Source organism: Sciurus carolinensis, chromosome 5 (genome assembly GCF_902686445.1).
Source record: "Sciurus carolinensis chromosome 5, mSciCar1.2, whole genome shotgun sequence".
NCBI classification, from domain to species: Eukaryota; Metazoa; Chordata; class Mammalia; order Rodentia; family Sciuridae; genus Sciurus; species Sciurus carolinensis.
In genome coordinates this window covers 161,391,919-161,418,910 of record NC_062217.1, presented here as the reverse complement: position 1 = coordinate 161,418,910, position 26,992 = coordinate 161,391,919, and the positions used below count along the sequence as shown (strand labels likewise).

At 43.0% G+C, this 26,992-nt stretch overlaps 1 protein-coding gene across 18 annotated transcripts in view; it reads left to right on the top strand.

Annotated features, from left to right (window-relative positions):
• Ablim1 (actin binding LIM protein 1) overlaps nt 1-26,992 on the top strand; it is a 277,478-nt gene that overhangs the window by 134,149 nt on the left and 116,337 nt on the right. For all 18 annotated transcript variants that reach the window (XM_047553301.1, XM_047553300.1, XM_047553302.1 and 15 more), the window contains exons 2-3: nt 6,085-6,219; nt 23,888-24,071. In XM_047553301.1, the coding sequence (XP_047409257.1) occupies nt 6,085-6,219; nt 23,888-24,071 (319 nt within the window). The remainder of the gene's footprint in view (nt 1-6,084; nt 6,220-23,887; nt 24,072-26,992) is intronic.

Sequence of the window (26,992 nt, the reverse complement as noted above, 5' to 3'; positions counted from 1 at the left end):
CAGAGAACTATTGGAAACTTTATTTTGTTCTTTTTAATATAAACTTTATTTTTAAAAATACTTTAATATAAGAATTGAGAATAAAATAGAGAGTTCTCATATTCCTGAAACCCAGTTTGCCCAACTGTTGAGCTCTTGCATTAGTATCATGTTTGTTATGATTAATGAACCAATATTGATACATACTAACTAAAACCTATGGTTTGCTCAGCTTGCCTTAGCTTTTGTCTCATGTCCTTTCTGTGTTCCAGGATCCCACGTTGTACTTGGTAGCCCTGTCTCCTTAGGCTCCTCTTGGTTGAGATAGTGTCTCAATTTATTTGCTCCTGATGATCTTGACAGTTGGGAAGGGTACTGGTCCTTATTTTACAGAATCTCAATTTGGGATTCTTCTCATTGGAATGAGGGGGGTTTGGGGTGGAGGGGACATAGGCACAGCACCCACTTTCATCCCTTCACATCAGAGGTCCGTTCTGTCCATGTGGCTCACACTGCGGATACTGGCCTCCATCTCCGGGCTGTGGTGTATTTGTCAGATTCCCCACCAGCCAGTTCTTCTTCTTCTCCTTTTACACTGTACCCTGTGGAAGCAAAGAGCTGAGTCCCCGCTCCCTGTACAGACTACTACTCACAGGTTACATTGGAGTAGGAGACAGCAGGAGTGGAAAGCTCTGGGAAATCTGAGAAAGAGGGGTTGAGGGCCTGGATCAGGTGGTGAGAGACGGTGTGGGGGTCTGGTGGGCGAGGGAGGAGTGGAGGGTGACTGCCATGGTGGGAGCCTTGGTGATTAGGGGCGACTGGGGGATGGCTCTGGATGAGGAGTCTCTCCCTTCATTCACTGACTCCTCTGCTCTCTGGCTGGGTCACCATGGGCGAGTCGGCTGGTCTGTAGGTCTGCTTTGGTAAAAGGGGGTGGACAGAGCCTGTTCTTCCTGCCTCAGAGGGCCCTTGAGAGGGAAATGAGACAGCAGATGTGGAAGCCGCAGAGCACTGTGGGGCTTCACGGGCTGGTTAAGGGAGCCATGGTGCTGTTAAGAGAGGAGGGGACAGGGAGTGGCCATTTGGTACCAAGATATTGAGTATGTCAGCAACTGGGAGCAAGGTACAGCTCATACCAAGTCCTCGTTGTGATCTTTACCTCTAAGAGATTTTCCTATCAAATGTGGCTTCTTGGATGTGCTATTTCTCTAGATCTAGTTCCACGGTCTTTTCCCCAGAGGATGTAGCTTGGGCAAGACTGGTTCTGGATTTGAGGAAAGACTCTGCCTCGGCTTTGCGGCCTTTCTCTAAGGCCTGAAATGACCTCTGCTTGAGGACACTGAAGGTTACTGGCATTTCTTCTGTAGCCTGAATTCCATTCTCTTTCCTGAGATATTTAAAAACAATGCATCAAAAAGGAACTTTTGGTTTCTGTCCTACACTGGAGTTTCAACGATGTGACTAATCCACTTTGCTTGACTATAAAAAATATATATATAAAACTCTTCCACCTTAGGATAGACGGAGTTGTCTGAGATGCCAGCCTCTCTCCAAACTGGACAGCAGGTAATAGAAGAATCTCTTTAGCCTTTCAGGCTAACAGACTCTTGGCTCTTCCTGTGTATCTCCTCATTATTCAGAAAGTGTTCAACCTCACTTTTGTTTTTATTATACTCTTTTTATTTTGGCAACAAAATTAGTGAGCTATGAAAACTTGACCCTAAGTTCTAGGGTGAATCATTGACTAGCTGGTGTGGGAAAAGGGTTGGGAAGTCTGAGGCAAGGTGCACCTCTGAGAATAACTCGCTGGTCACTCTTTAGTACTTTGCTCCTAATTTTCCCCTCAGAAGAATAAGCAGGGACCACTCAGGCTCTGAAAGATGGCGCCATCAAAGAAAAATTAGCAAGGGAGCCATTCAGCAAATGAGAGGAACACAGCATTAACACCATGTCTGCATTGCAACCAACTCGGCATACTTCAGAATTGTAGAACTGAACCAACAAACATACGTTTGGTAATAACCAGATTTTCAAACACAGTTTTATAGAATGAACTTCTGTATTCATCCTTAAAAAGGAAAGAGATACTTTTGTCTACACTGATTTGAGTTGCAATATAAAATATACACAGGTTCTCTTTTGGTCTTTGGATTCTGTCATTACCTAATAAGAAAATCTCATTCCTTTGCAAATGAGGGTTCTACTGTGGGCCGGCCTGGGCTGCTGGGTGAAGGGAAGGAGACTGGACCATCTCTGGGTGAAGGTGAAAGTCATGCTGGGCAGGGAGAGTTTTGCAGTGTAATATATATTTCCAAAGGGAATTGCTTGCAAAATGCAGATGCCGATCCCCATTCTGACCTTCGTGGCTGGTGCCAGCCTTTGCACTGACTCCTTTTTATTCAGACATAGAGAAAGGCCAAGAAGCGAAATGATACTTTTCTTGCCTCATCCTTACTCAGCATGGCTGGCTTGCTCATGGTAAGAGATTCGGTGTTAAGTGAAACCAGTATTTCTTATCCCAAAATGCATCCTGCTGGAAGTTAAGGGATTCACTATATATTCTCCATATTCTCATATCGATCTGAAAAAGATGGTCCTACTACTCTTTGCTGTTCACACCCTTCTCTAGCTGGCCTACTGAAAATGTAAGAATTCTGGAGTTCTTAACCTGGAGTATGTGTAAGAACCTCCCGAGTAGTTTACTAAAAATGGAGATCCCTGACTGTCCTAGGCAAGTGGGAAATCTACATTTTTTTAAAAAGTATTTTTATTTTTAATTGACACATAGTAATTGTACATATTTGGGGGCACAGGGTGTGTGCTTAATACCTATGTAATAGGTAAGGATCAAATCAGGGCAACTGGCATATCTACCACCTCAGACATTTATCATTTCTTTGTATTGGGGGACATTCAAAATACTCTCTCCTGGCTATTTTGAAATATCCAGTTAGTTATTGTCAGCCATCATTATCCTACTATAACATTAGCAGTTATTCCTCATGCCCAGCCACACCCCATACCCTTCACCATCTTCTCTCCACCCTTGCCTACTCCATGCCCATGCTGTGGTAACTACTCCGGTGTCTATTTCTATGAGATCAACTTCTTTAGCTTTCACATGCATTTGAGAACATGTGATGCTGGCTTTTCTGTATCTGACTTATTTCACGTAGCATAATGTCCTCCTATTCCATCTGTGTTGTTGCAAATGACAGAATCTCATTCTTTTTATGGCTAAATAATATTCCATTATGTACATAGACCACATTTTCTTTATCCTAGGTTGATTCTATTCCTTAACTGGTGTGAATAGTACAGCATTGAGCATGCAGGTCAGATGTTTTTTTAACATAATGATTTCATTTCCTTTGGGTGGATACCCAGGAGTTGGAAGGCTAGATCATATGGAAGTTCTATTTCTAATTTTTTGTGGAATCTCTCTATTGGGTACGTTACTTTCCCACCAACAGTATATGAGAGCTTCCCTTCTCCAGCTCCTCACCAGCATTTATTTTCGTCTTTCTGATACTAACAATATTAACTGGGGTGAGACAAAAATCTACCTCTCTAATCCATGGCACAAGGGGTTCTGATTTGGAGATCAGCGTGGTTCCCTTGAGGATTGCCAGTGGGTACCAGGCCCAGCTGGGGAATGCTTATAGCACACAATGTGGGTGTTCCCTTCATAAGCCCAACCCTACTTGCTGCTTTTAGAACTGCACTTGAACTTGGCTAAATAAATTATGGTCTGACTTGTAACAATTTCCTGATTTATACAAATACCCTGGGAGGAGCATGAGAGCCCAGGACTCAGACCAGCCTGGGTGAAGATCTTTGTACTCACCCTTACTCAGCTTTGCTTAGGCTCTATTTCCTCATCCACCAAATGGGAACAACATGGCCCACCTCACCGGGAGAGAAGGGTGGTAAGGATGGAATGGAGGGACCTGGGTGGAAGCACCAGCACCTGCCTGGCATTAGTAGATACCAATAAATGTGACTTTCCCGGGAAGCAGGAGTTAACCTAAAAAGAAAAGCTCACATATTCTCTCCCAGCACCTGAAGTCAATATTAAGGTAAATAGATTTTTGGCCTTGATACACATCACTTTCAAAGTCAGTGATTGTTGAGAGATTTTCATAGCATGTCCTTCCTTAATTCCTTTAGAAAATACCAAGTTCTGTTGTAAATACAGGTTTTCAAGAGAGAACCCAGCAGGTGGATAAGGAAATGCAGGCGAATTGCAAGGTTGGTTCCTGGGCCAGACATTCCCAGGACCCAGTGTGGAGATCAAGTGTTTAATCCAAAGTGATACCTGCTCTTAGTCAAAGTCTCACAAGAGGAACCTTGTTCCTGAGAATTTAGCCAGGAATGGATTATTTGGACTACCTTGTTCAGACATTTTTTCAGGCAAAAATGAGAACATTACAGGGGTCTGAGAGAAACAGTGAACTCTTGTCCTTGCAATGTACAGTGAGCTCCTTTGTGGGGGTCCTCTCTGTCATGTCTTGTGTGGAGGAGGAAAGGGTTAACTGTCGGAGGAGGATGTTGGCGGTTTTTCTATTACCCAAAAAACTTACCTACTCAATAAACACACAAGAGAGGGGGCGTGACGGGTCGGGCCATACCAGCTCAGGCCTCTTACAACAACATGGAGTTGCCCAACTCTCCTTTATTCATAATATACAGGTAAAGGGGGCCAGGACCAGGAGGAGCTTCTTCTGTGAGGAGAGGATAGGGTGGAATTAGGGAAGCCATCCTCTGAGGAGGAAAATTCCAGGAGGAGACAGGGAACCACCCCACGCAGCACCACATGCTTCCCGGCAGTTCCTAGAAGCCAGGCCTCTGCATTCCACTGCTCAACCTAGTCTGATTCTGCTAAATAAGGACGGCTTCCCACATCCTTCCTGTAAGGTGCTTTCTAAATCTCGTGTCAGCAGGACCTGCCCCACACTGCCCTGCCTGATGCAATTTTATCATGAGAGAAAAAATCATGTCTGTTCCTTGTGTTGGTTGATTAAATTTAGGTTCCATCTTCTTATCCCATCTCACCCTCATGTAGGTATTTATGTAGTACATTTTTCTGTATTGCATGGGTTCTAAGGACCTCAATCAGAAAAGGAATTTCATAGCAACAAGGGCCATGTGCATACTCTGGCTGAAGAAACTGAGTTAAGTAAGCCACTTGGTTTGCTGAAAGCCACAGGTGTCCTCTCGTTGCCTTCTGCCATGGCTTTGTGCAAAGCAGAGGCTGTCTGTCCTATTCCCGGGACAGGGCAGTCACAGAAACTTCTGTTCTCTGAAAACCACACTCTGGAAATGGAGAGAATAATCCCTGTAAGCTCCTCCAGGTGATTTTAGGGTCTGAAATCTTCTGGCCTGATTCCTTTGTTTTATGGGAAAGGAAACTAAGGTTTGAAGGAATCCGAATGATTTTTTTGTTTTTGTTTTTTAATTATTGCCCACAGTGTGTGTGTGTCAGGAACTGTGCACATAATGGGAGGGTCCTGTAGCCCTCCAACGGGTTAAATGAGGCGCTGAATTAAGATCAGGAAATACTCTGCAGCAAAACTGTCCATCACATACTAATTAATAGATAAATAAAAACATTTTCTGGGCTCCTTTGAGGCCTGAGCCTTTTGCTACATCCCAAGGAGCTTAGGGAGAAAGGAGAAAGACAACTGGGGAGAAAAAGCCTGAACTCAAGAAATGGTCCCCAGGTTCAAGGAACCTCATGGTCTACAGTGAACTGCTGAAATGTGCTGAGTCAAGGGAAAGACTTACAGCAAAGGCCAAGAATTTTGACCAAACAAGAGTGTGCATTTAATGGTCTGGTTATGTTGTGCTAGAGGAGTTGGGGAGGAAGAGGGAGGAACAGCAGGCTCCACAGAGGAACAAGCCTGGTGTCACCATAAGGGACTGTTAAAGCCACTACTGCAGTTATTTGTGGACCCAATGGTTGTGGCATGGGGGTGAGTACCATGTTTGTTGATTTGACATGTCGCTCATTTGATACTGGGTGGTGGGGACATTTATGCCTTGCTGTGAGGACACTTGTAGGAATGCCACCTTCCTCACCTGGATCTTTTCTTTTTCTTCCAGTGGCCCACCCGCAGGACCCTCACCACCCATCAGAGAAGCCTGTCATTCACTGCCATAAATGTGGGGAGCCGTGCAAGGGCGAGGTACTCCGGGTCCAGACCAGACACTTCCACATCAAATGTTTTACCTGCAAAGGTAGAGTGTCACCAGCGTCCCGACTCAGTGGCATGTCTCCATCAGTGCCGATCCCTGTCTTGCCATCCCAGGCCCCTGGAGGACACGTCAGTGCCCGCAGGTCCCTGAACCACTAGCCTCTAGTGTAAGATTCAGTTAGGCCTGAAGGGGAAGACCAGGTTTTCCCAAGACCAATGGTTCACAGGCCTTTAGGTGTAAGCTGAGGTCCCCGATCCAGGGAGAAGGGACCAGCTCTGTGGAAAAACAATGAAAATGCAGTTTTGTGTTTTGTGCTTTGTTTATTTTTCTTTAGAAAGAGGGACTCCTGCAAAGTAACCTTGTCCCAATATCCATAAGTGATAGGAGGACTGGAAAACTGTACAATTGGTGTGTTATGTCATTGACTTCCGTGTATGTGTGTGTGTGTGTGTGTGTGTGTGTAGAAGTGAGAATTAATAAGGAACTTTTGGGAGGCCTCCAAGCAGAAAACTATCTGTCACCCAAAAATCTACCAATTTGAGGTTGATTTCCAGCCTCTCTCCTGGGGTTCACAAAATGGGCATCGTGGTATAAAATATCACTGGCCTGTTATTCCAGAGCAAGGGCATGGCTGACTGGGAAAAAGGAGGAAGAGAGTGGTTTGTGTGTGTTGATTTGAGATACGAGTTACTTGAGCTGAGGCCGTGTCTGGGTAGTTCAGGATGCAGAGGCAGGATGTAGGGAGAGATAGAAGGGAGAGGCAGAGTCTGAGACTGTTTGTAACTTTCCTATGAACCCCGCCTGTGGTCGCCACCTCCTTCCTGGGACTGGGCTTCATTCTGAGTGTCTTAGGTTACAGAGTCTGGGCAAAGCCATCCTGAACTATCTCTCCACGGCCAGGGAGGCTGTCAATCAAGTGACTCTCAAATATCTGGGAAAAGGGGAAGGGTGCTTTTCTGCAGTCTACAGCTGTTTCTTTCACTAAGTGTACACTTTTCAGAGAGAGCACTTGCATGTGAGGCTGGGGTGAGAAGGGGTGGGGGTAGGAGCTGAGCTCCCTAGTGCTTTGTTCATAATAACAGTTGATGATTGTGTGTTGTACGCATTTCCTTAAAGACTAGATTTTAGCTGCTCGCCACAGAGGGGCAGGGCTAACTATGTGATCTGAGGGAATTCCTTCCACTGTAGTAATCATCTTACTGAATGTGCATCTTATAACATGTACAACCTTAAATATACACAAATTCACTTTTTTTTTTTTTCTTTTGGTGGTGCTGGGGATTTGAACCGCGGCCCTTGTGTGTGCTAGGCAAGCACTCTACAAAATGGACTGTATTTCCTGTACCCACAAATTCACTTTTAAAAAAAATGCTGCCATACGCATTATGTAGAGACTATTGGGTCCTCCCTGAAACCTCTCTGAGTAAATTTAATAAACCCAAGTTTTTAGACAACCCAAGGTGATCATCAGGAAACATTAGGGTTATATCCAGAATGCCGGGGGGTGCTATCATGTATCTTGAGTCCTGCCGTTGCCAGTAAGTAACTCTGTGGTCTCAAGCAAGTTACTTGTCTCTGTGGCTCAGTAGCCTTATTATAAAATAGAGATGAGACCATATGATATTTAAATTAACCCAGGTTGAAGTCTGCAGATTCCAGATTCAGAATACCATGTAGGTGTATATTATAGAGCAAAGAGGTACTGAGGCCACTTTAATATCATGTCAGAGAAAAGGCTGTTTTCTGGTTACATCCAGCTCAGTTAACATAGAGTTGGCTATATATATATATATATTTTTTTTTTTAACTCAAATTTCCTAAAACATAGTTCAAGGGATAAATTTGATATGAAATAAATACATCCCATAAATGAATGCAGCTCTGTATGTGTTTGCTATTTCTAGTGTGAGCGAGCCTCAGATCTGAGCAGTCCCTCATTCAGCATGTTAAGGATTTAGAATACACATCCATCAAACCCTATGGGCTTGAACTCACATCCATCAATGCCTGTGGGGTTATTTTTTTTCTATTCTAGTTTAAATTTAAGGACCACATGTAACTTATTTATGTTTCAAAGATGTACCATGTATTTTGTTTCATACTGTAAATGTGTTCCTGAAAAGTTAAATTTTTCCTTAGATTAAATTCTATTTTGAGTACTTGCTATGTGTGGGAATTATTTTTCAATTTAACAAAATGTTGCTAAAATAAATGAGTCATTTATTCTTATATGTTTTCTTGCATTTAATCTATCAATGTCACCGTCTAGTGTCGTAACTTTTGGAGTTACCCTCTTTTCCTTTTATGTTTTTATTAGTTTGCCTTCTTTAATGACCAAAAAGGGTCATGTAAGTTCCCTAGTCCTTCTACTGTAGGGAATCCATGACTTTCCCCAGGATTCTAGAGGAATATGATGCAAAGCTATGTGTCTAATTGCAAATATTCTAACAGCTACATTAAAGGCAAGAAGGGACAGGGTACAATTAATTTTTATAATATATTTTATTTAACCTCTATATCCAAAATATTTTCAACTTGTAATTAGTATAAAATTATTGTGATATTTGACTTTTTTTTTTTCCCACACTAGTTTAACCCTCTCAGTTTGGAGGAGTCCCATTTTGAGCGGTCAATAGGCACGCGGTTAATGACCACCATGTTGGACAGGGAAGTTCTAAAGATTTCATGGGCTCTGCGTTCTCGTCATCTCCTCCCACTCCAAATTCTTTCTAGTACCAAATTCTTGATCTTCCCCTGTGAGCATTAAGCCTTTTCCATTGCTGCTTCCCACATTGGACATCGTTCCTCTTCCCATTTTCCGAAGTCCCATGAACACCAGCCAGCATTAGACTGAACTTCATTCATGACCGAACATCCGAGGTCCTGGGGGGAGGTTGCACCATGAAGAGCAGAAAAGGCAACAACTGCTCTGATATTCCCACTGTCTGCAGCACAAGAAATTGCTATTGGCCAGGCAGGCCCCACCCACCTCCTTCCTTCATTTTGTTTTTATTTTCTTTAAATAAAATTTTTTTAAAAACTTTAATTTTTAGAGTAATTTTAGGTTTACAGAAAAAAAAAAAGTGTCCACACTAGTTCAGAACATCATCTGCGGCTGTCGTGATAGGGCTTCCTCTCTGTACAGAGACCCTTCCTCCTGCATCACAGTCCGATCGTGACTCATGTGTCCTCCTGGCCCACGTGATCTGACTGCAGCGGAGTCCTAAGACAACAGTTTCATTTTCTTTCTGTTACATCTTAAGTAGAGTCCTGATGTTCAGATAGTAAGTGAACTAGTGTCCTGGGACAGAGGATTTTGAATGGTGAACACACAACGAAACAAGCTTGGGCTCTGGTCAACAGCTGGCTGACCAAGAGGCACGTTCAAGTGCGGACTGAATTCTCCCTGGAATTCTGCCCCCTCCCTCCCGCCCTACTGTCCTTTGCATAGATACCATGTTAACAAAACCTCATGTCTTAAATGGGGCAGATGTGGTTTTCTGTAGTTAAAAAGGAAGTCCTAAAATACAAATACTTCCGGCAATTAAAAGCAAGGATGAGTGATTTTTGTTAAAAATGGGTCTTGAAAGGAAGACACTAGGCATCTTTATGTGAGAGCTAAACAAGCAAGAAAATGGGAAGGGTTGCTATGGAGGAATTAGAGATTACAGCACATACTTAAATCAATTTTTAGTGTCTGTGAATTCACAGAATTGACTGTGGCAGGAGCAAGGTTGGTGAGCAGGAATTTTACTGGTTAACCCATCCCTTTCTGTGGAGTCTGACACATTGGGAGCTGATGGTCCAGGAACTATTCATTCATTTACCAAATGTTCATTGAACATGGACTTCATGCAGGATATTAGGTTAAAAGTAGAGAATAGAAAGAGATAGCACATCAGAGAATATTCAGAGAACCCTGGGACTATTTGGAGAGAAGTCAGTAAGCAACATTGATTATACCAAGTGATGTGAGAGAGAGATATGTGGGATGCAGACTGGAGGCCAGGAGAGCCACAGGGAAGATGTACTGGTAGTCCCGATGGGAATATTGTAAGGTAGCTGCAGGTACGATAGATTAAGAGAAAGATTCAAGATGCACTTAAATTAGAGTTGGTAGGATTGGGTGACTAACTGAATGGGAAGAGTGAAGGATCTAGGTTTCCAGGGGACTGCTTGGGTGGGTGGAAGTGCTGAGGAGAGAGACGGGGAGGATAGTAAGAGGACACATGGAAGCCAAGCACATGTGTTGCATCCAGAGTGCAGTGGGCTAGCACTTGAGAGGGACTGGTCTATGCTGAGAGGAAGGATTTGAAAGTCTAGCATCTGGATGGCGGCAGAAGCAATGTGGTCCTGTGTGAAATTTCCCAGGAACAGTGCAAAAGGCAGGAACTGAATAGTGAAGAATGTCAGCATCTGAAGGAAGGAGAGCCTAATTCCCACTCCTCACCTTGGAAAACCATCTGATAAGGAGATGAAGAAAGCCGTGTAGCTGAGGGATGGACCTGGTAATTAAATGCAAAGGAGATCCCCAGTGCTCCTGCTGTTGTTTATGACATCCCAGTGGGAGCAGAATGCGATTGCAGGGCTCTGCGTGGAACTGTTCTGTCTTCAGGGCTCCCCGCTTTGCTTTTCTTCCTTGCCCATCAGCAACAGCCACCCCACCGACCTAAAGGAGGACCTGTTCATTCTGTGGTGTGGCTCCCGTGACGTATTGTTCTTAATGCATCCCTCGTCTGCATCCCATTTGTATTCTGTGCTCAGAGAGAAGAAGAAACATAAAAACAAATTTGAGATATTTGTGACCATTGGGGTTGGCCATGCTGGTATTTGTGCAGGTTTCTTCTCTGGGTAGAATGGCTTCTAACATGGGAAAAATGTTTTTCCCAAGGATCTCTTTACATGTGAGTTGTATTCATATTGTTAATTCGATTCTTCCTTATTTTGATATATTATTCATTATATTGTTTCTCTTGAGCATTTTTCAGCATAATGCCCTAGATCCATTTTATCTTTCTGCCTCAAGTGTTCTAGAGCATTTAGAAAAGGTCAGGGATCAGAAGGTTGCCGAGAGGACCAAGAGAACTTGTTTAACCAAACCTTCGAGTTCAGTGAGCCTTTTCTGGACTATTTTATTTAAAATCTCAACTATTCCCAATATCACAGCACATCCTTTTTTTCCCCTGGACACCTATAATATTTAGCATATCTTATTCATTTATCTTCACTCCCTGCTAGAAAGGAAGCCCCTTGAAGGCAGAGTTTGTTGTTGTTGTTGTTGTTCACACTGTATACCCAGTGCCTGGTACGCAGCCTGACCTGATAGGTTCTTGATAAGGGAATGAACACCTGACTGAGCAGGAACTACATATTTCTTTGGAATTTGAATATTAGTAAGTGTTTCTGATGGCATTGCTGGTCAACCAGATTTATCAAGTGTCTACTTTGATGTATATTCTCAAGTGATTACTAGATGGTGAGATTATCTGAAAAGAGAGAGTTCAAGTAAAAACATCTGAGCTACCTGTGCCTGGCAGAGGCAGCAGGTAAGATGCTTGTGTCAAAGTCTACTCTCAGCTGTTCTTGTTACTGCTTAGTTTTCACTCTGGTTTAGACCTTTGGCTTTTTAAAAATTTCAGTTAGTTTTCATAAGTGTGGGAAGTAGGGAATGTTTTCTGTGCTTTCCAGAAGCTGTATCATTTCAGTCTCTCTCCTCTTCTTCAGTCCTAATTTCACGAACCTGAAGTTCTTTACAACCAAGAGAGAAGAGTTTTTAAGCCCAGAGAAATGGGATCAAGGCTCAAATTTATGTTGTTTAGTTTTTATTTCAACAGATTCTTTATGTACAGGGAAGTGATGGGGATTTTTTGATAGTGATATACATATGCCTTTAAAAAATAATTGTATTCAATTTAAAAAAACATCAAGGAAATAGAATTAGCAGAGGGAAATCATGGCCGCCATGGTGAAGCTGGCACATGAGGGAACTGGGCACCCTGGAGAGCTCTGGTCCTACGGGCATGCTTGGATTTGCATCTGCACAAAGGGACAGGTTTCCTGAGGTCTTGCCATGGAATTAAAACCGTGACATCTACCAACGACTCGAACAACTGCACTTTTGTAAATGTCATCAAACATTTCAACTGTTAGGGTGGGATTGTTCTGCCACTGATTAGATTGAATTGGTGGAGTCTGGGTTGTAATTTGTAATCATGTAAGAGTTGACTCTGGAGAATTATTTTTTCTTTTTAGTCTGAGAAAGGATTTTGTGTCTAGAGAGGTAGTATAGATTGAGTGAGAGGTAAAAGAAAAAAATAGGATTTCTTGATAAGACCAGGATCTTAAAAACTTTTCATCTACATTTAAACCTAGGCAGGACTTTGGAGAAGCATTTGGGTTTTCTATCTATCAATTAATTTCAGTACTGGGGCTCGAACCCAGGGCCTTGTGCATGCTTGGAAAGCACTCTACCACTGAGCCATATCCAGCCCTGAGCCTGTCTTTAAGTGTCCTTCCATAAGGCAAATGCTCTTCTCCTCAGCCTTTCTCCCAGAGTCCTGCCGTCAACCATGAAAACCAGAAAAGAGTATTTGCATGAACTTGAGAACACGTGGCAGCCTTTAAAACTTAATTTCTCCTTATTCATATTGCAAGTAGCAGAACCTTCATTGAAGTGGGGAGACCCCTGTAGATGTGACGTCCAGGAGATGCCGTGGATGCGGGCTGACCCCTATAGATGTGATGTCCTGGGGATGCGGGCTGACCCCATAGATGTGACGTCCAGGAGACGCTATGCATGCGGGCCGACCCCGTGGATGTGACGTCCAGGAGACGCCATGGATGCGGGCTGACCCCGTAGATGTGACGTCCAGGAGACGCTATGCATGCGGGCCGACCCCGTGGATGTGACGTCCAGGAGACGCTATGCATGCGGGCCGACCCCGTGGATGTGACGTCCAGGAGACGCCATGGATGCGGGCAGACCCCGTAGATGTGACGTCCGGGAGACGCCGTGCCTGGGGGCTGAAAGCTCCCAGGGTGGAGTTGGACTTGCAAGGCTCACAGCAGAATTTCTCAAGTGCAGTCCAGGAAGCACCTACCCCGAGCAGTCCAGAGGCTGCTCAGCATTCCAGTGTCCTGGGCTTAGCCCCGATCTTAGCATCTTCTAGTTGAAGTTGTAGCATTTCCAACCAGCTCCTTAACTAAACATCTGACGCACTGAATTTGAGAATCACTGTTTTGTTGGGTGTGGAGCAGTAAATTTCTATCTGGTGGGGTGGTGGAGAGAAAAAAAAAAAAAAAAAAAAAAGAGACATGCATGAAAAAAATGGAAGAAAGGGCATTTCAGCTGCCTGATAAGCACCATCCTGGCCCTTGGGGCCTAGGAAATTCCTCGGAATTGGGCTTCTCTTCAGAACAGCCTCATTAAATGTAGAATTCAGGTATGCAACACTCGGCTAAGGGGAAGACATATAAATGCATGCCCTAAACATACCTGACCAAGAATACAGAGACAGAAAAAGTCATGGCAACCAGGTATGCCCCATGAATTCTGAATAGGGCAAAAGAAGCAAGGACATAAATTCCCTATTCTGCAGTTGTTCTGGAACAACCTGCTCCTGGCATGTGAGAACTGGAGGTGCTATAAGACCGAAGAGAAGGAGACAGATCTAGGATTGCACAGTGTAACTTATGGGAGTCTTACTGACAGAAGCATGGTCAGGCGACAGCAAGACCAGTTGGATCCCTGCAGTTTGGGTCAGAAAGGGGAGTATGTGTGAGTTAGGACAAGAGTGACTTCATCCAAGCAGGAATACACCTGCTTTACCTTAAATTACTCTCTGGGTGTCAGGCGCTCCTGGCGCCGGGATTCAGTCCTAAAGTTTCACGTACCACTCTAAATGGTTTCGCTTATCGGTAGTTTGCTGGGAAACTGCAGGAAAAACTTACAAGGGTTACCCTGGGGCAATCATGGCAGTTACAATTCAGGATGGCTGCAGACATGTCAAGCTGAATACATTCAACAATTTATCTCTGCATTTATAAGTTCAAGACTGAAACCTGAAATCCAATGATTATCAGTGATAAAAACCTTGGCTAATCTAGGGCCATTGTGTACATTCTATTGATAAACGATATTTGTTTATCGAACAAAAAGTGTTCGAGTCCTCAGGCGCTCAAAAATAAGTTACATATAATTAAGTTATACATTAGAGATCATCTCTGCCTTCATAGGGATATTAATAATTCAACTGACCATATAAATATGACTTACCAACTGTGATGGGTGGAATAAAGGGACAATAAAAAGAGCAACGTGTGCATGCAGCAGAAGGGTCTTTGTGTGTTTGTGGTGGGGGTGGGCAGCAATTAGGAAAGGCTCCCCCCAATACCTCTCCAAGAGAAGTTTGAGCTGATCTATAAAGGATGCAAATGTAACCACCCAATTCCTCCTTGAAATAAAGTCAATTAGAGGGCTGGGGAGATAGCTCAGTCGGTAGAGTGCTTGCCTTATAAGCACAAGGCCCTGGGTTCAAGCGATCCCCAGCACCAAAAAAAAAAAAGTCAATTAGATATTGCAAAGATTTGCTTTCTTTCCAAGAGTCAATTTTTGCATAAATCAATCTGGGGATATTAACTCTTGATAGCCTTCACATCCTTGGCCTTGGAAATGTTTACAGATAATTTGTCATCTGTCCCTTCACTCAGCTGGACTGTGGAGGGTTGGCAGGTAGATGAGACTGTACTACCCCTGAGGGATTGGGGATCTGGCAGAAAGCAAGGGGTTTATGAGTAAAATGAGAACCAGTAGCAGGACAGATGCAGCAAGTCAGAGGCTACCTAGCACTTAGTGGGCTGAGGGTGTTGCCAAGAGAGGACATGATGCAAACATAAAGTATGGATGTTCCAGAAAACGAAATCTTCCCAGGACTAGAGAGGGGAGCGTGCTCCGTGTGGGCAGGGTTCAAGGCAGTGGGTGACCAGGACAGAGGAAGGATGGAGTGGATACCAATCTTGATTGGAGTGTACACTTTTCTACTCGAAACAATTAGAATCATGATGTTCCTATTGCCATTTAAGAGCTGGCACTTTAAACATTACAGTAACTTCGTTTCTTTTCAAACATGGAACTAGTTTTGTATGTTATTTAGAGCCACATCATTTGAAAGAGACTTCTGAACATTGGATGTCTGTGGGAAAAATTTTTTTTAAATATTAGATGTGAGATCTAGTCTACTGTTGCTATAGTTATTATTGCTGATATGAAGCATATAAAATTTGAGCTAAAATGTAACAAAATGTGTACATCGAGTGAAACAGACATTATTACCTCATGTACATAAATGAGTGCATGACTGAGTGATCCTACAATATGTATAATCAGAAATATGAGATTATACTCCATGTATGATCTATCAATGTATAAATGTATTCTACTGTCATGAACAACAAATTGGAGCAAATTTTAAAATTTTTTAAAAATTATTAGATTATGTGTGCTCTTCTCTTGGGGTAGCATTGGCAGAAATCCTCACATAGAATTGTGTTTTAGTAGAGTGTGTTAACACTTATCAACGTGAGTCTTAACTATGTATTGCAGGGTGTGAACATGATATTTCAATAGCTTTTTTGAAGTCCTTTCTTTGGATTATTTGTAATGTTCAGGACATAATCTATTTTTTAAGTGTCTACCAGGTCAATACCATCCCATGTAGGACATGAACACTTACAAAATACAATATTTTTATGGAGCAAAATGGATGTAAATTGGAAGATGGTTTTGTTTTGTTTTGTTTTGTTGTTTTTTCCTGTGAGTTTGGGCTTTTTGTGTTTATTTTTTAAGTAAAATTGTGTTATCTGCTGGATGTTATGGTACACACCATAATCCCAGTGACTCAGGAGGCTAAGGCAGAAAGATTGAAAGTTCAAGGCCAGCCTGGGCAAATTAGTGAGACCCTGTCTCAAATTTTGAAATAATTAATAAATAAAAAGGGCTGTGGGTATAGCTCAGTGTTAAAGCACCCCTGGGTTCAACTCTCCCTCCCCAAATCATATTTTTAAATTTATGTATTTTAAGAACTAATTCTTTAATTTCTGAAATGGAACTGTGGAAAGTGATTAAACCCAATGAATTTGATGTTCTTTCCATTGCAATGTAATCCATGATCTGACCTGGACATACAGGCCAGGAAAGTGACATCACCACATTGTTCAGAAGAATCTCATGAGACTAAAGATGTCAGGTAAGTGGAGTCACTACCTTGGCATGTGGGTGTTTTCAGGAACAAAGACGGATCATAGGCTCAGAGTCATGCCCAGGTGCTCTTTATGCTGTGCCAGGGGAGCCTGGCTCCAGCCACACACTCTATACACCAGCCTGATTTAAAGCAGAATGAAAAATGAGAATGGGCAATAATTTCCAACTCTCTAAGTATCGTGGAAGATATGAGATAACATGAGAAGTGGTTTTGCCTTCAGTGAGCTTGCAGGCCAGGTGAGGAGACGGTCACACAGGCAGTATGTAGAGGACTACAGGAGATTGTATTAACACCCAAATGTCAACGGTCTGTGTCCCAAGAGTGGGGAATGTGTGGGGGCTGGAGAAGGTCCCCAGCTGCCTCAGGAGGCCCAACCTGAGTGGGCCTTGGAGGCTGGGTGGGGCAGACATGGGGCAGGAGCTGGGAGGAGCAGAGCAGGATCTTAGGAGAATCATTTGGAGTAAAACCCTGGTGTCTGGGGTGGCTCAGATGAACGTTGGCAGAGCAGAGCTGAGGAACTACTGGATAAAAGCATTAACCCTAATTTGGAGTTGCTCATTAGGAGGTCTGAGAGACCCTATGCAAACTGCATTCTGTGGTGCAGTTAAAAATGTTTATACCTCTGGGTCTTTTGTCTATTTTCTAACACACGCTTATAACTCTCTGAGACTTTCTCTTTGACTCATGAGAGCTCATAAAAGGCAAAGACATAGCAGCTCCTTTAATACTCGTTTTTGTGTTATGAGTCAAACCTTAGGAGGCAAAAAAAGAAAAAGGTACGTTGAGTAAGTGGTATTATGCTGGGTGATATCTTTGTTTCTTGAGCTATTTGTAATTAGGATTATTTGCACCTGAAATTCCACAACAGGTACTAAAAACAAACTTACTCAGTTGTCAGAGATTTTTTGTAATACATAGAGGCTCCAAAATGGTTCTTTTCCAACCAAGGCTCTTATTGTTACAGATTCAGGCTTTGAATTAACTACGAACCCTCAAATGCCTTGCTTTGGGTCCGTTTTACCATCTGGTTGAGCTTGTAACTATGTTCTTTCCCAGAAATGATCATTGATTTTGATGTGCATTTAGAAGCTAATGTGAAAAACTATTAAAATATGTGTTTTTGAGGTTTCACGTTGGCTTCCAGGATAATGCATTAGCAAGAGTTATTTCTGGTGGAAATCTGCCCCCTCACATTAGAATTGATGAGTTTCTGTTGAGCTATTTTGAGCTCCAGGCTACAGTGGATAGTACTTTTGAGCTTCACTGTGTGGTAGTTTTAAACGCCCTGTTCTGCATTTCAGTACGAAAATGGATTAACTCAGACACGACACTGTAATGGAATTTTTGGTGGCTGGGAGGACATTGTGTCAGTCTACCTTTGTAATCTCTGCGACAAAAGGATTTGAGATCAACAGAATGCATCTTGGATGAAATAAAATTTTTTAAAAAATTTGTTGGGGTGTAGGATGAAGGAAAAGGATGAGAAATATTTAGTATTCACAGTGTAGTCCAGGGGTAAGTGTTGGAGTTCCATACCCTTCCTCTAGCACAGGGCAGCCTAGGAGGAGGAAGGCCTGTGCTGTCACAGGCAGGGTGGGACCAGGTTTGACCTCACCCAGGTTCTTCTAGAGCATGTGGCCCCTGAAAGGAAAGGGACAACCCAGTGCCAAGCTTCCACTCACAGGGCTTCATCCTGTGATGAGCTGAGCCCTGGCAGAATGCCAGACGGTCGGCCCCTGCCTAAAACGGAAGAAAGGACCCACTGAAGGCTGCTGCCCCCCAGTGAAAGTCCTTGGGTTGCTTAAAACTGAATTGAAGACATTGGCCGTGTTTCGCATCGTCCCCTCCCTTTACTCTGAAGTGACCAAGACCCAAGTGAGGGCAGCCACCCAGCAGGGGCATGTGTAGTCCCCTGCTGCGGAGAGAGGGAGAGCTTCCATGTTACCCCCGAACCCACCTTTGGGCAGAGTTTTAAGTATGACCTGTTCTGCCAAATGTTTGGCAGTATGAACTGGTTGACACGCAGATGGAATGTCACTGAGATGGATTTCTTGGAACGTAAGCTGCAAGGCCATTCTTGGACCATTGAAGAAATGGTTGCTATTGAGGCACGCTTCCATTTTCACCCTTATCTGATGCCTCCACACTTTGTTCTCCTCCTCCTCCAGGGTATTTCTACAACCTGGGCAGCTCTTGTGATTCTTTTTTCTAAGATCTCAATTCTTTTTAATATGCCTGTTACTAATTTCACAAGTTTTATATAAAATTTCTCAGATGTACATATAACCACCTAACTAGCAATCAGTTGTAGTCCATGGTTTGCAGAGAATGAATTCAAGAGCAGAATATCAACCCGGCATAGAACTGTTTGTACCAGACTTTGGAGATGGCAAAGCCAGACAGGATTGAGTGGGGCCTTGTGTGAAGAGACTTTTAATAATTGATCATAGAAAAGAAAGCAATTCATTCCTTCCACTGGTAGCCCTATGTTTTAATGAAAGGAATCTATGCTTTTCCCTAGGCTTATGTTAACTTTTATCTACAGCAAAGACAAATGGGAACCCTAAAGTAAGAAATCTAAATGTATCCCACTGAGGTTTGACCTTACTAATTGAGATTTTGTGATCATGTAGGAGGGGAAAATTTTGCTTTGTGCTATCAATTAAAAGTATTTTGCTCAGCTGTTACTATAAAACAGACCAAAACGTTTTTTTAAAAAATTAATGTTCTTCTTTAGGTATTTTGGGTTGAGAAGAATAATGGCTTTGTCAAAGTGCAATTTTCAGGAAGTTTATGACTCTCGCATAAATACAGACTGAGCATGCGTCAGGGATTTATTCCACTCATTAGTGAGGAAGCCAGCAGGATGCTAATGCTGCTTTGAAGGAAAACTAAAGGGGTGTGTTATACAGGCATTCAGGAAGGATGTCGGAATGAGTGCTGGGTAGATGGAGAACTGATTAGTGCCACAGCAGGATGGTAACACCTGGCTTAAATCACCTGCAACTCCCTGGGCAGAGTTAACATTAGCTTCCAAAGTCTGGGCCTTAAATCAAAGGTAAAAAGCTTGCCAAACTCTGATTTAGTCCCCCTGGATAATGAAATAATCCAGTGTGAGCTATTTTTTTGAAGTTCTCTATAATTTAATTAGTGCATATTAATTATACAGAATAGTGGGTTTCCTTGTGTAGTGTTTTTATATGCATACAAAGTAATTTGGTCATTCCCGTCCACCATCACCCACTCCTGCCCACTACTTTCCCTGGTCCCCTATCTCGTCTCTAATAGTCTCCTTGCTATATTCCTGTGGTCTTTTTTTCCCCTTAGATTCCACATATGAGGGAAAATATGAAATATTTGTCTTTCTGAGTCTGGCTGATTTAGCTTAACAAGATGATCTCCAGTTCCATCCATTTTCTTGTAAATAACTTGATTTCATTCTTCTTTATGGCTAAATAATAGTCCTTTGTGTATTTGTGCCACATTTTCTTTATCCATTCATCTGTCAAGTTAGGCTGATTTCCTAGCTTGTCTATTGTGAACTGTGCCTCAATAAACACGCAGGTATCTCTGTAGTATACAGACTTTAATTTTTTTCAGATAGTCACTGAGAAGTGGTATGACTAGATCACATGGTAATTCTAATTTTATTTAGGAACCTCTATGCTACATTCCATAGTGACTGCACCATCTTACATTCCCACTAGCACTGTGCAAGCATTTCCTACCACACCACCACATCCTTGCCAGCATTTATTGTTATTTTTATTCTCGATGGTTGTATTTCTGACTGGGGTGAGATGGATTCTCAGCATAGTTTTGATTTGCATTTCCCTGATGGCTAAAGACATTGAACATTTTTTTTTATAACTATTGACCATTTGTACTACTTCCTATTGAGATGTGTCTGTTCCTGCATGAGCCGTTAAGGAATGCTCCAGAATAACATTGAAAAAATGAGCTTCCTCCCTTCACCTTGTTAAAGGTGTTACTAGGTTGTGGATGATTTTTCTTAACATTTTGTTATTATAGGTGAGCTTTCATTAATATGATATACCTAGAGCAGTCAAATTCATAGAACGAGAATGGAGGTTTCCAGGGTCTAGAGGAGGAAAGAAAAAGGAGTTATTGTTTGATGGGTACAGAGTTCCAGCTTTGCAAGAAGAGGAGGGTTCTGTGGGTGGATGGGGTATTGTAACAGTGTGAATGTGCTCAGTGTCACGGAACTATCTACTTAAAAGTGATTAGGATGGCTGATTTGATGTTATGTATATCATCAGTTAAAAATATTTATAGATGAACTATCATGTAGGCATATGAAGAAAAAGTTAATAATCCTTCATCATCCTGAGAGAACCAACTTAATAACCCTCTGTTTTGTGAACTTTCTTTCCTTGTTCATGATATAGCACAGGGCTCTGGATTTACATGTTGTTCTGATTCCGTTTTGTTTTGTTTTAATGCCAGCTCCTTAGACTCAACATGCCATAATTTATTCAACTATTGGTCTACTGATGGAAATTCAGGTTGAGTTCAGTCTTTTGGTGGTTTTTTTTTTTCTGCCATTGCAAATACCATTATAACAAAATTCAGTGCAGAAGAACCATGTGGAAGGGCAGGGTCTGCCTCCTGACAGCTAAAAGGCAGAAGAGGAAATGGACCCGAGAAACATGTTACTGAAGAACCAGATTAGATTTAGTGGCCAGTTGAAAATATTGGTGTAAGATGGGAGAAGGGCTGCAGCTGCTGATTTATTGCAAGGAAATGGACGAGTAAAAGCGATTTGAGGGTGGAGTAGAGGGGAGCCGAGAGGATAGGACCTGTTTGGAAATGCTGGGCTTGAGACAGGTCGTGCTATGTTGCAGCTGCAGATCCAGGTCTGAGGCCTGCAGGAGGCCCCGCAGACAGAGCTCACTGATTTGAGAATCCTTTGCACAAAATCCCAGCTGCAGTGGTGAGGTCCATTCCCAGGAAGCCTTAAATTTTAGGAAAAGGAGGTAGTGCCCCTGGGGGTTACCTGTATTTAGGGGCGTGGCTGCTGAGACTGAGCAGGAACAGTCAGAGATGAGGAGGAGGAGGAGCCAGGAATGCAAAAAAGGAAAGAACCTGAACTGATGTCACCCCCATTCCAATCTTAGGAAAGTAAAAATAGTATTTCATGCATTGGCCATGTGAACTTTCCCTCTCGCTGCCCCATAAGGACTCAGGCCCTGGTGAGTTTCTCTTTAAACATTGGTTTTCTTGCTGCCCTAAATATCAGGAAAAAGATGATACAGTCTGGTAAGCCAACTTGGGCCACTGCTTTGAATTCAGGGGAGGAGCCACACAATGGGGCGAAGTTTGGCATCTCTTAACAAAGTCTTTTTTTTTTTTTTTTTTTTAAATAAAGGCTCTAGGGGCTGGGGCTATAGCTCAGTTGGTAGAGTGCTTGGCTTGCAAGCACAAAGCCCTGGGTTCAATCCCCAGCACCACCAAAAAAAAAAAATAAAATAAAATAAAAAAATAAATAAAGGCTCTAGTAGGTTCAGAAAAGCCAGGGCTCAATAAAGAAGAATATAGATCAATTTCACAAAATCTTGTGAACCAGGAAAGACAGCAGGGAGAGGGACCCTAGGAAGGCACAAAGAAATTCTACTGCCTTCCATGTTTGCTTTGAAACTGTCTCAACAATGTAATATTAGCATAAAGATGATCCTGTTGCCACCAGATCTTTTTATAAACAATCTGTGAATTTCTATACCCAGACGAGGTGATTGGAGGAGAGAATAAAAAAAAGGACTAGTGATCCAAAGATTGAGAAATAGCCAATTTTGGAAGAGTAGCTGAGTCATCAGAACTGCTAACGTCCCTAAGGAGTGAAACTGGTAGGGCCCTGCCAGGTTTGAGACAGGATTCAATTGAATTTAAACATTGTGTTCCCAGGCTGGGGAGGTAGCCCAGTGATAGAGCACTTGCTCCGCATGTGCGAGGTTTTCTGGGGCAACCCCCCCAACCCCCATTGTTTCTTGTTGCTGGAGGAATTTGTGATCAGAATGAGGCTGTTCCGTCCTTGGGCTCCTGCAGCCAACTTGGTAAGGAAGGAGCAGGTGTGAGATCTGTGGGGCAGGAGGAGATGCTGGCAGGTTAGAGGAGGCAGCAGGTGGTGGACTAGCTATTTTCCAGAGAATATGATCACAGTAGTATTTATAGAGTGGTCAGTTTCAGGCGTGGTGGACTCCAGCCATAATCTTGGGTTACTTAATTATAAATTGCAAAGAAAGTCATAGGGGTGGAGTATTGGTCTAAACAAAGACGGATGAGTCCACAGTGGAAAGCTCGTTTGTGGCTTCTGTGTCACCTTGACTGTCTTTCGGATTGCTAGCTAAGAGTGGGGGAGGAACTACGTCCATCAGAATCTGTGCTCTGCATGAATTCATCAGATGCATTAGTGAGTCATGGGAACTCATCAGAGGAACCCTGTTCTAGCCCCTTGCAGGAATCATTAAGAATGCTGGGTCGTTTGCCTAAGAACCTTAATTATATAGGAGTCACCTAAGCTTGGGGATGGAGATTAAGACTGGAGATTCCCAGCTTTAGCTGTTGCTTCTCAGTCGTTTGTCAGTGGCAAATCCTTACTGTCAAGGGTTTGCTTTAGGCTTTATTTGGGGACAAATTGTCGTGACCTGCTTAGGTCTGGCCTGAACATGCAGACCCAGCCCAAGACCCTGGCATCCCAAGACCTGCTTGTTTGCACCAGCTCCAAATTTCACAGCTGTGCAGTTTTGAAAGAGATGCCAAAATCCAGACACAATAAATTGTTCTCTTTTGTATGGTCTAAGGTCACGAATGACAGTTTTATCCTAGACGTGTCCCCTTTTCTTCTTTTGCCTGTCCATTTTTGTCTTTCTCTTTCTAATACATGAATAGTCAGTCCACTTATCCTATTTACTGCATAAAGAGAAAATTCGGTGTCTCAATTTTTCATAGCTATGGGAAAGTAGTTCCAGAGTCTGAAAAAATAGCTATTGGAAATTGCAGTCACTGCTTTTGGTATAATGGGAATTTATTACTCAACTCAGTAACAATCTTGGCCCAAACCAAGCAGTTGTGTGGGCAAGCATGGGCACGTTTCCTGATAGCACTGCCAGGGACACCTATGTTCATATTTGAGACAACCTAAGCCCAGCATATCTTTCCATCAAAGGCTGCTTGGTTACCTCTAAATCTTAGACATGCCACGAAAGTGGCTGAGACCCAGCCAGTGGATTTTACTTGTATGAGATATTGCATATTGCTCAAGGGGAGGGAGGCAAGAGAGAAAGCAGAGCCCGGCAATAAATAGCTCTTTGTATCTGTCCCCTCCCCTAGCCCCAAACCATTGAAACCACAGTGACCAACCAGCATTCAGTCGAAGGCCACTGATGCCAGCAACTTGGCAGATGATGACCACATGTGAACTTGTCTTTCTACAGTGTGTGGCTGTGACCTGGCCCAAGGGGGCTTCTTCATAAAGAACGGGGAGTATCTCTGCACCCTGGATTACCAGCGGATGTACGGGACACGCTGCCATGGCTGCGGGGAGTTCGTGGAGGGCGAGGTGGTGACTGCCCTGGGCAAGACCTACCATCCCAACTGCTTCGCTTGTACGATCTGCAAGTAAGTGATTATCTGCCCAAGTCTACATCTTCCTCCCACAGAGGAAGCTGGTTTTAGCCAGTAAAGCTTGGGGTGTCTCCTTTGGTCTTGAGTAGTACTTAGTTTTTAGATGTCTCTTTTCTGACATGTCTCTTCCTGTTGGATTTTCAATCTTTAGTCAAAATGTAATTCAGTTGGGAAACTTTATACATGATGTCCTCTACAAAGTAGCAGGACATGACTTTCAGTAGCTTGAAACCAAGGCTAAAGGCAGCTCAAAACAAAACCTCAAAACATTTATACCTTTATATTTATACTTATTTTTATGTGGTGCTGAGGATCAAACCCAGTGCCTCACATGTGCTAGGCAAGCCCTCTACCACTGAGCCACAACCCCAGCCCAAGACCTCAGAACCTTTAGAGTAATGAGAATGTTGGGGGAAATGGATAACTGCCTAGAAGGAAAGAGCTTATTTGGAAGTGGAAGTTCCTATGCAAGTGTGTGTGTCTGGGCTTAAAAGAGTCTCTTTCTGGCTGGGGGTTGGCACACTATGGCCCACAGGCCAAATTAGGCCCAATACCTGTTTTTGTAAATAAAGTTTTATTGGCACACAGCCACACCCATTTTTTTGCATACTGTCTAGGGCTGCTGTGGAGAGTTGAAGACCTGTGACAGAGACCATATGGTCCACAAAGCACATAAAGACATTTTATAATCTTAGGAAAATAGTTTGACAACCCCTGCTCTCTAGGCATCTATCTACCAAGGTTAAAACTTAACTGCACAAACCAGTTTGATTAGAATGATCAGTCTAAGAGAAGAAGGAAACTGTGAAATGTGAGTGGGAAATTTTGTTATTGTTGTGAGGGATACTTGCCGACAAGGGTCAGCTACTGTGTGGAGCAGTTCCGGTTGGTATTCCCAGGTCCTGTGGAGCCGAGCTCCATCTCACTTGACCAGTCTGAAACTACCATTCAGAGGTGGAGTTTTGTTTTGGTTTTTAGTGTTTCACGTTTCTAAGTCAGAGAGAGGTCAACTCTGGAAGGGTAGATGTAATATCGTATAATTAACAAGATGATACGGACAGGTAAAATATTTCCTAACAAAATCAAGTAATTTCATAGCAATTAGCCCATTTCTTTTTATTTTGGGTGCTGGGGATCGGACCCAGGGCCTTGTGCTTACAAGGCAAGCACTCTACCGACTGAGCTATCTCCCAGCCCCTAGCCCATTTCTTAATTATATATTTTAAAGATCATAATTAAGAAATTCTAGATTCATAAGTTGATCATTTTTCTTATTTAATCAAAAGTGAAATTCCATCCTGACTCCTCCCTTTAAGGATCCTGGGCTGGCACCGAGGAGACCCAGGTTCTAGTCCCACTTCCTGGGCTGAGTTGAGACCTATATGATTAGCTTTTTCAAGGCAGTGGTCTCAGTTGTAAAGAAGGGGTTGTGTCCTAGCTGAGAGAGTTTCCCCAAGTCTGGCTGGTCTCTGGAACTCCCTGGGTGGGGTGGGGCTGGAGTCTCTTTTAAAATATCCATTTCTAGCCTGCTTTTCTCCTAAGACTCGCATGCCATTTTAGTAGTTTCTGGAGGGTTCCCAAGTGTGATGTTACCCAGCCCCCTTAGAAGGCCGTGGTCCAGGTAACTCTGAGAGCCCTTCTGTTCCTGATCCTGAGAGACCATTGTTTTAAAATCGTTGTACTAATGACCAAACATTTACCAACCAGCAGATGTGCTTGCTATTGCTACAGGTTGAATATCTCTTATCAAAAATTCTTGGGAGTAGAAGTGTTTGGGATATCAGACTTTTTTCTTCAGATTTTGGAGCATTTGCATAGTAGATATCTTGGGGACCCAAGTCTAAATATGGAATTCATTTGTCTTGTCGGCACCTACACTCATAGTCTGAAGGTAATTTTATACAATATTTTTAGTGCACCTGCATTTGACTGTGACCACTTGAGGATAGCTGTGGAATTTTCCACCACGGCATTTTATTGGCACTCAAATGTTTCAGATTTTGGAACATTTCAGATTTGTGGATTAAGGTTGCTTAGCCTGTATTATAGGACCGTGCTGCTGATTCTTCTAGATGATGACAATTCTACCGGAATCGAGGCCTCCTTTGGGCTTACAGGTTGTGTTCATATAGAATTTAACTTAACCCTCTTGGCAACTCTGTGAAGTCAATCTGCAATTAATAACCCTACTTTCCAGTGACTGAGTCTAGAAGTTTAAGGGACTTTTGTAGGTTAATAGTAGAAGGCTAAGATTTGAACTCAGGTCTAGTCCTCCTCCTCCTATTACAGTCATTCTTTCAAATAACAGAAGGAAGAGAGCCCATAGATCAGAGGACATAGGGAAGGAGGAAAATACCAGAAAGGGTGTTACAAGCTACAAAACTTGAAGTTCAAAAGGTCTGGCCACATGTTGAGCCCTGGTCTCTGGCTTGTGCTATAGAAGATTCGTGTGGGATTCAGGTCTAAAAAAATAAGTGTGAATCAGAAGCGAGGCCTGGACTCAGGTAAGGTAAGCAAGGCTCCTGGAGTGCATGATTTAAAGGGGGCTCTTTCTGGGGGTCGTGAGAGTGCCATTCAGCCCTGAGAGTGGGCACCTCCCAATATGTTGAGCTACAGGTACCTCGATGGCCTCACCCCAGCCCTGGCCCTCCTCAGAGACAGAAGAACCTGTGCTTGTTGAGTTGCTGTGTTGAGGGGCCCTTCAGCTCCTTGTAGAATGGACTCGAGTCCCGTTCAGGTTTAGCTCATCAGTGTGAAGCAATTGGCCCACTGGCATCCACTAGAGCAGTGATTTTGTTTCTTAAAGACCAAGTGAAGGCGCTGGGATTGTGGCTCAGTGGTAGAGCATATATAGAGGCATTGGGTTCGATTCTCAGCACCACATAAAAATAAATAAATAAAAATAAAGGTTCATC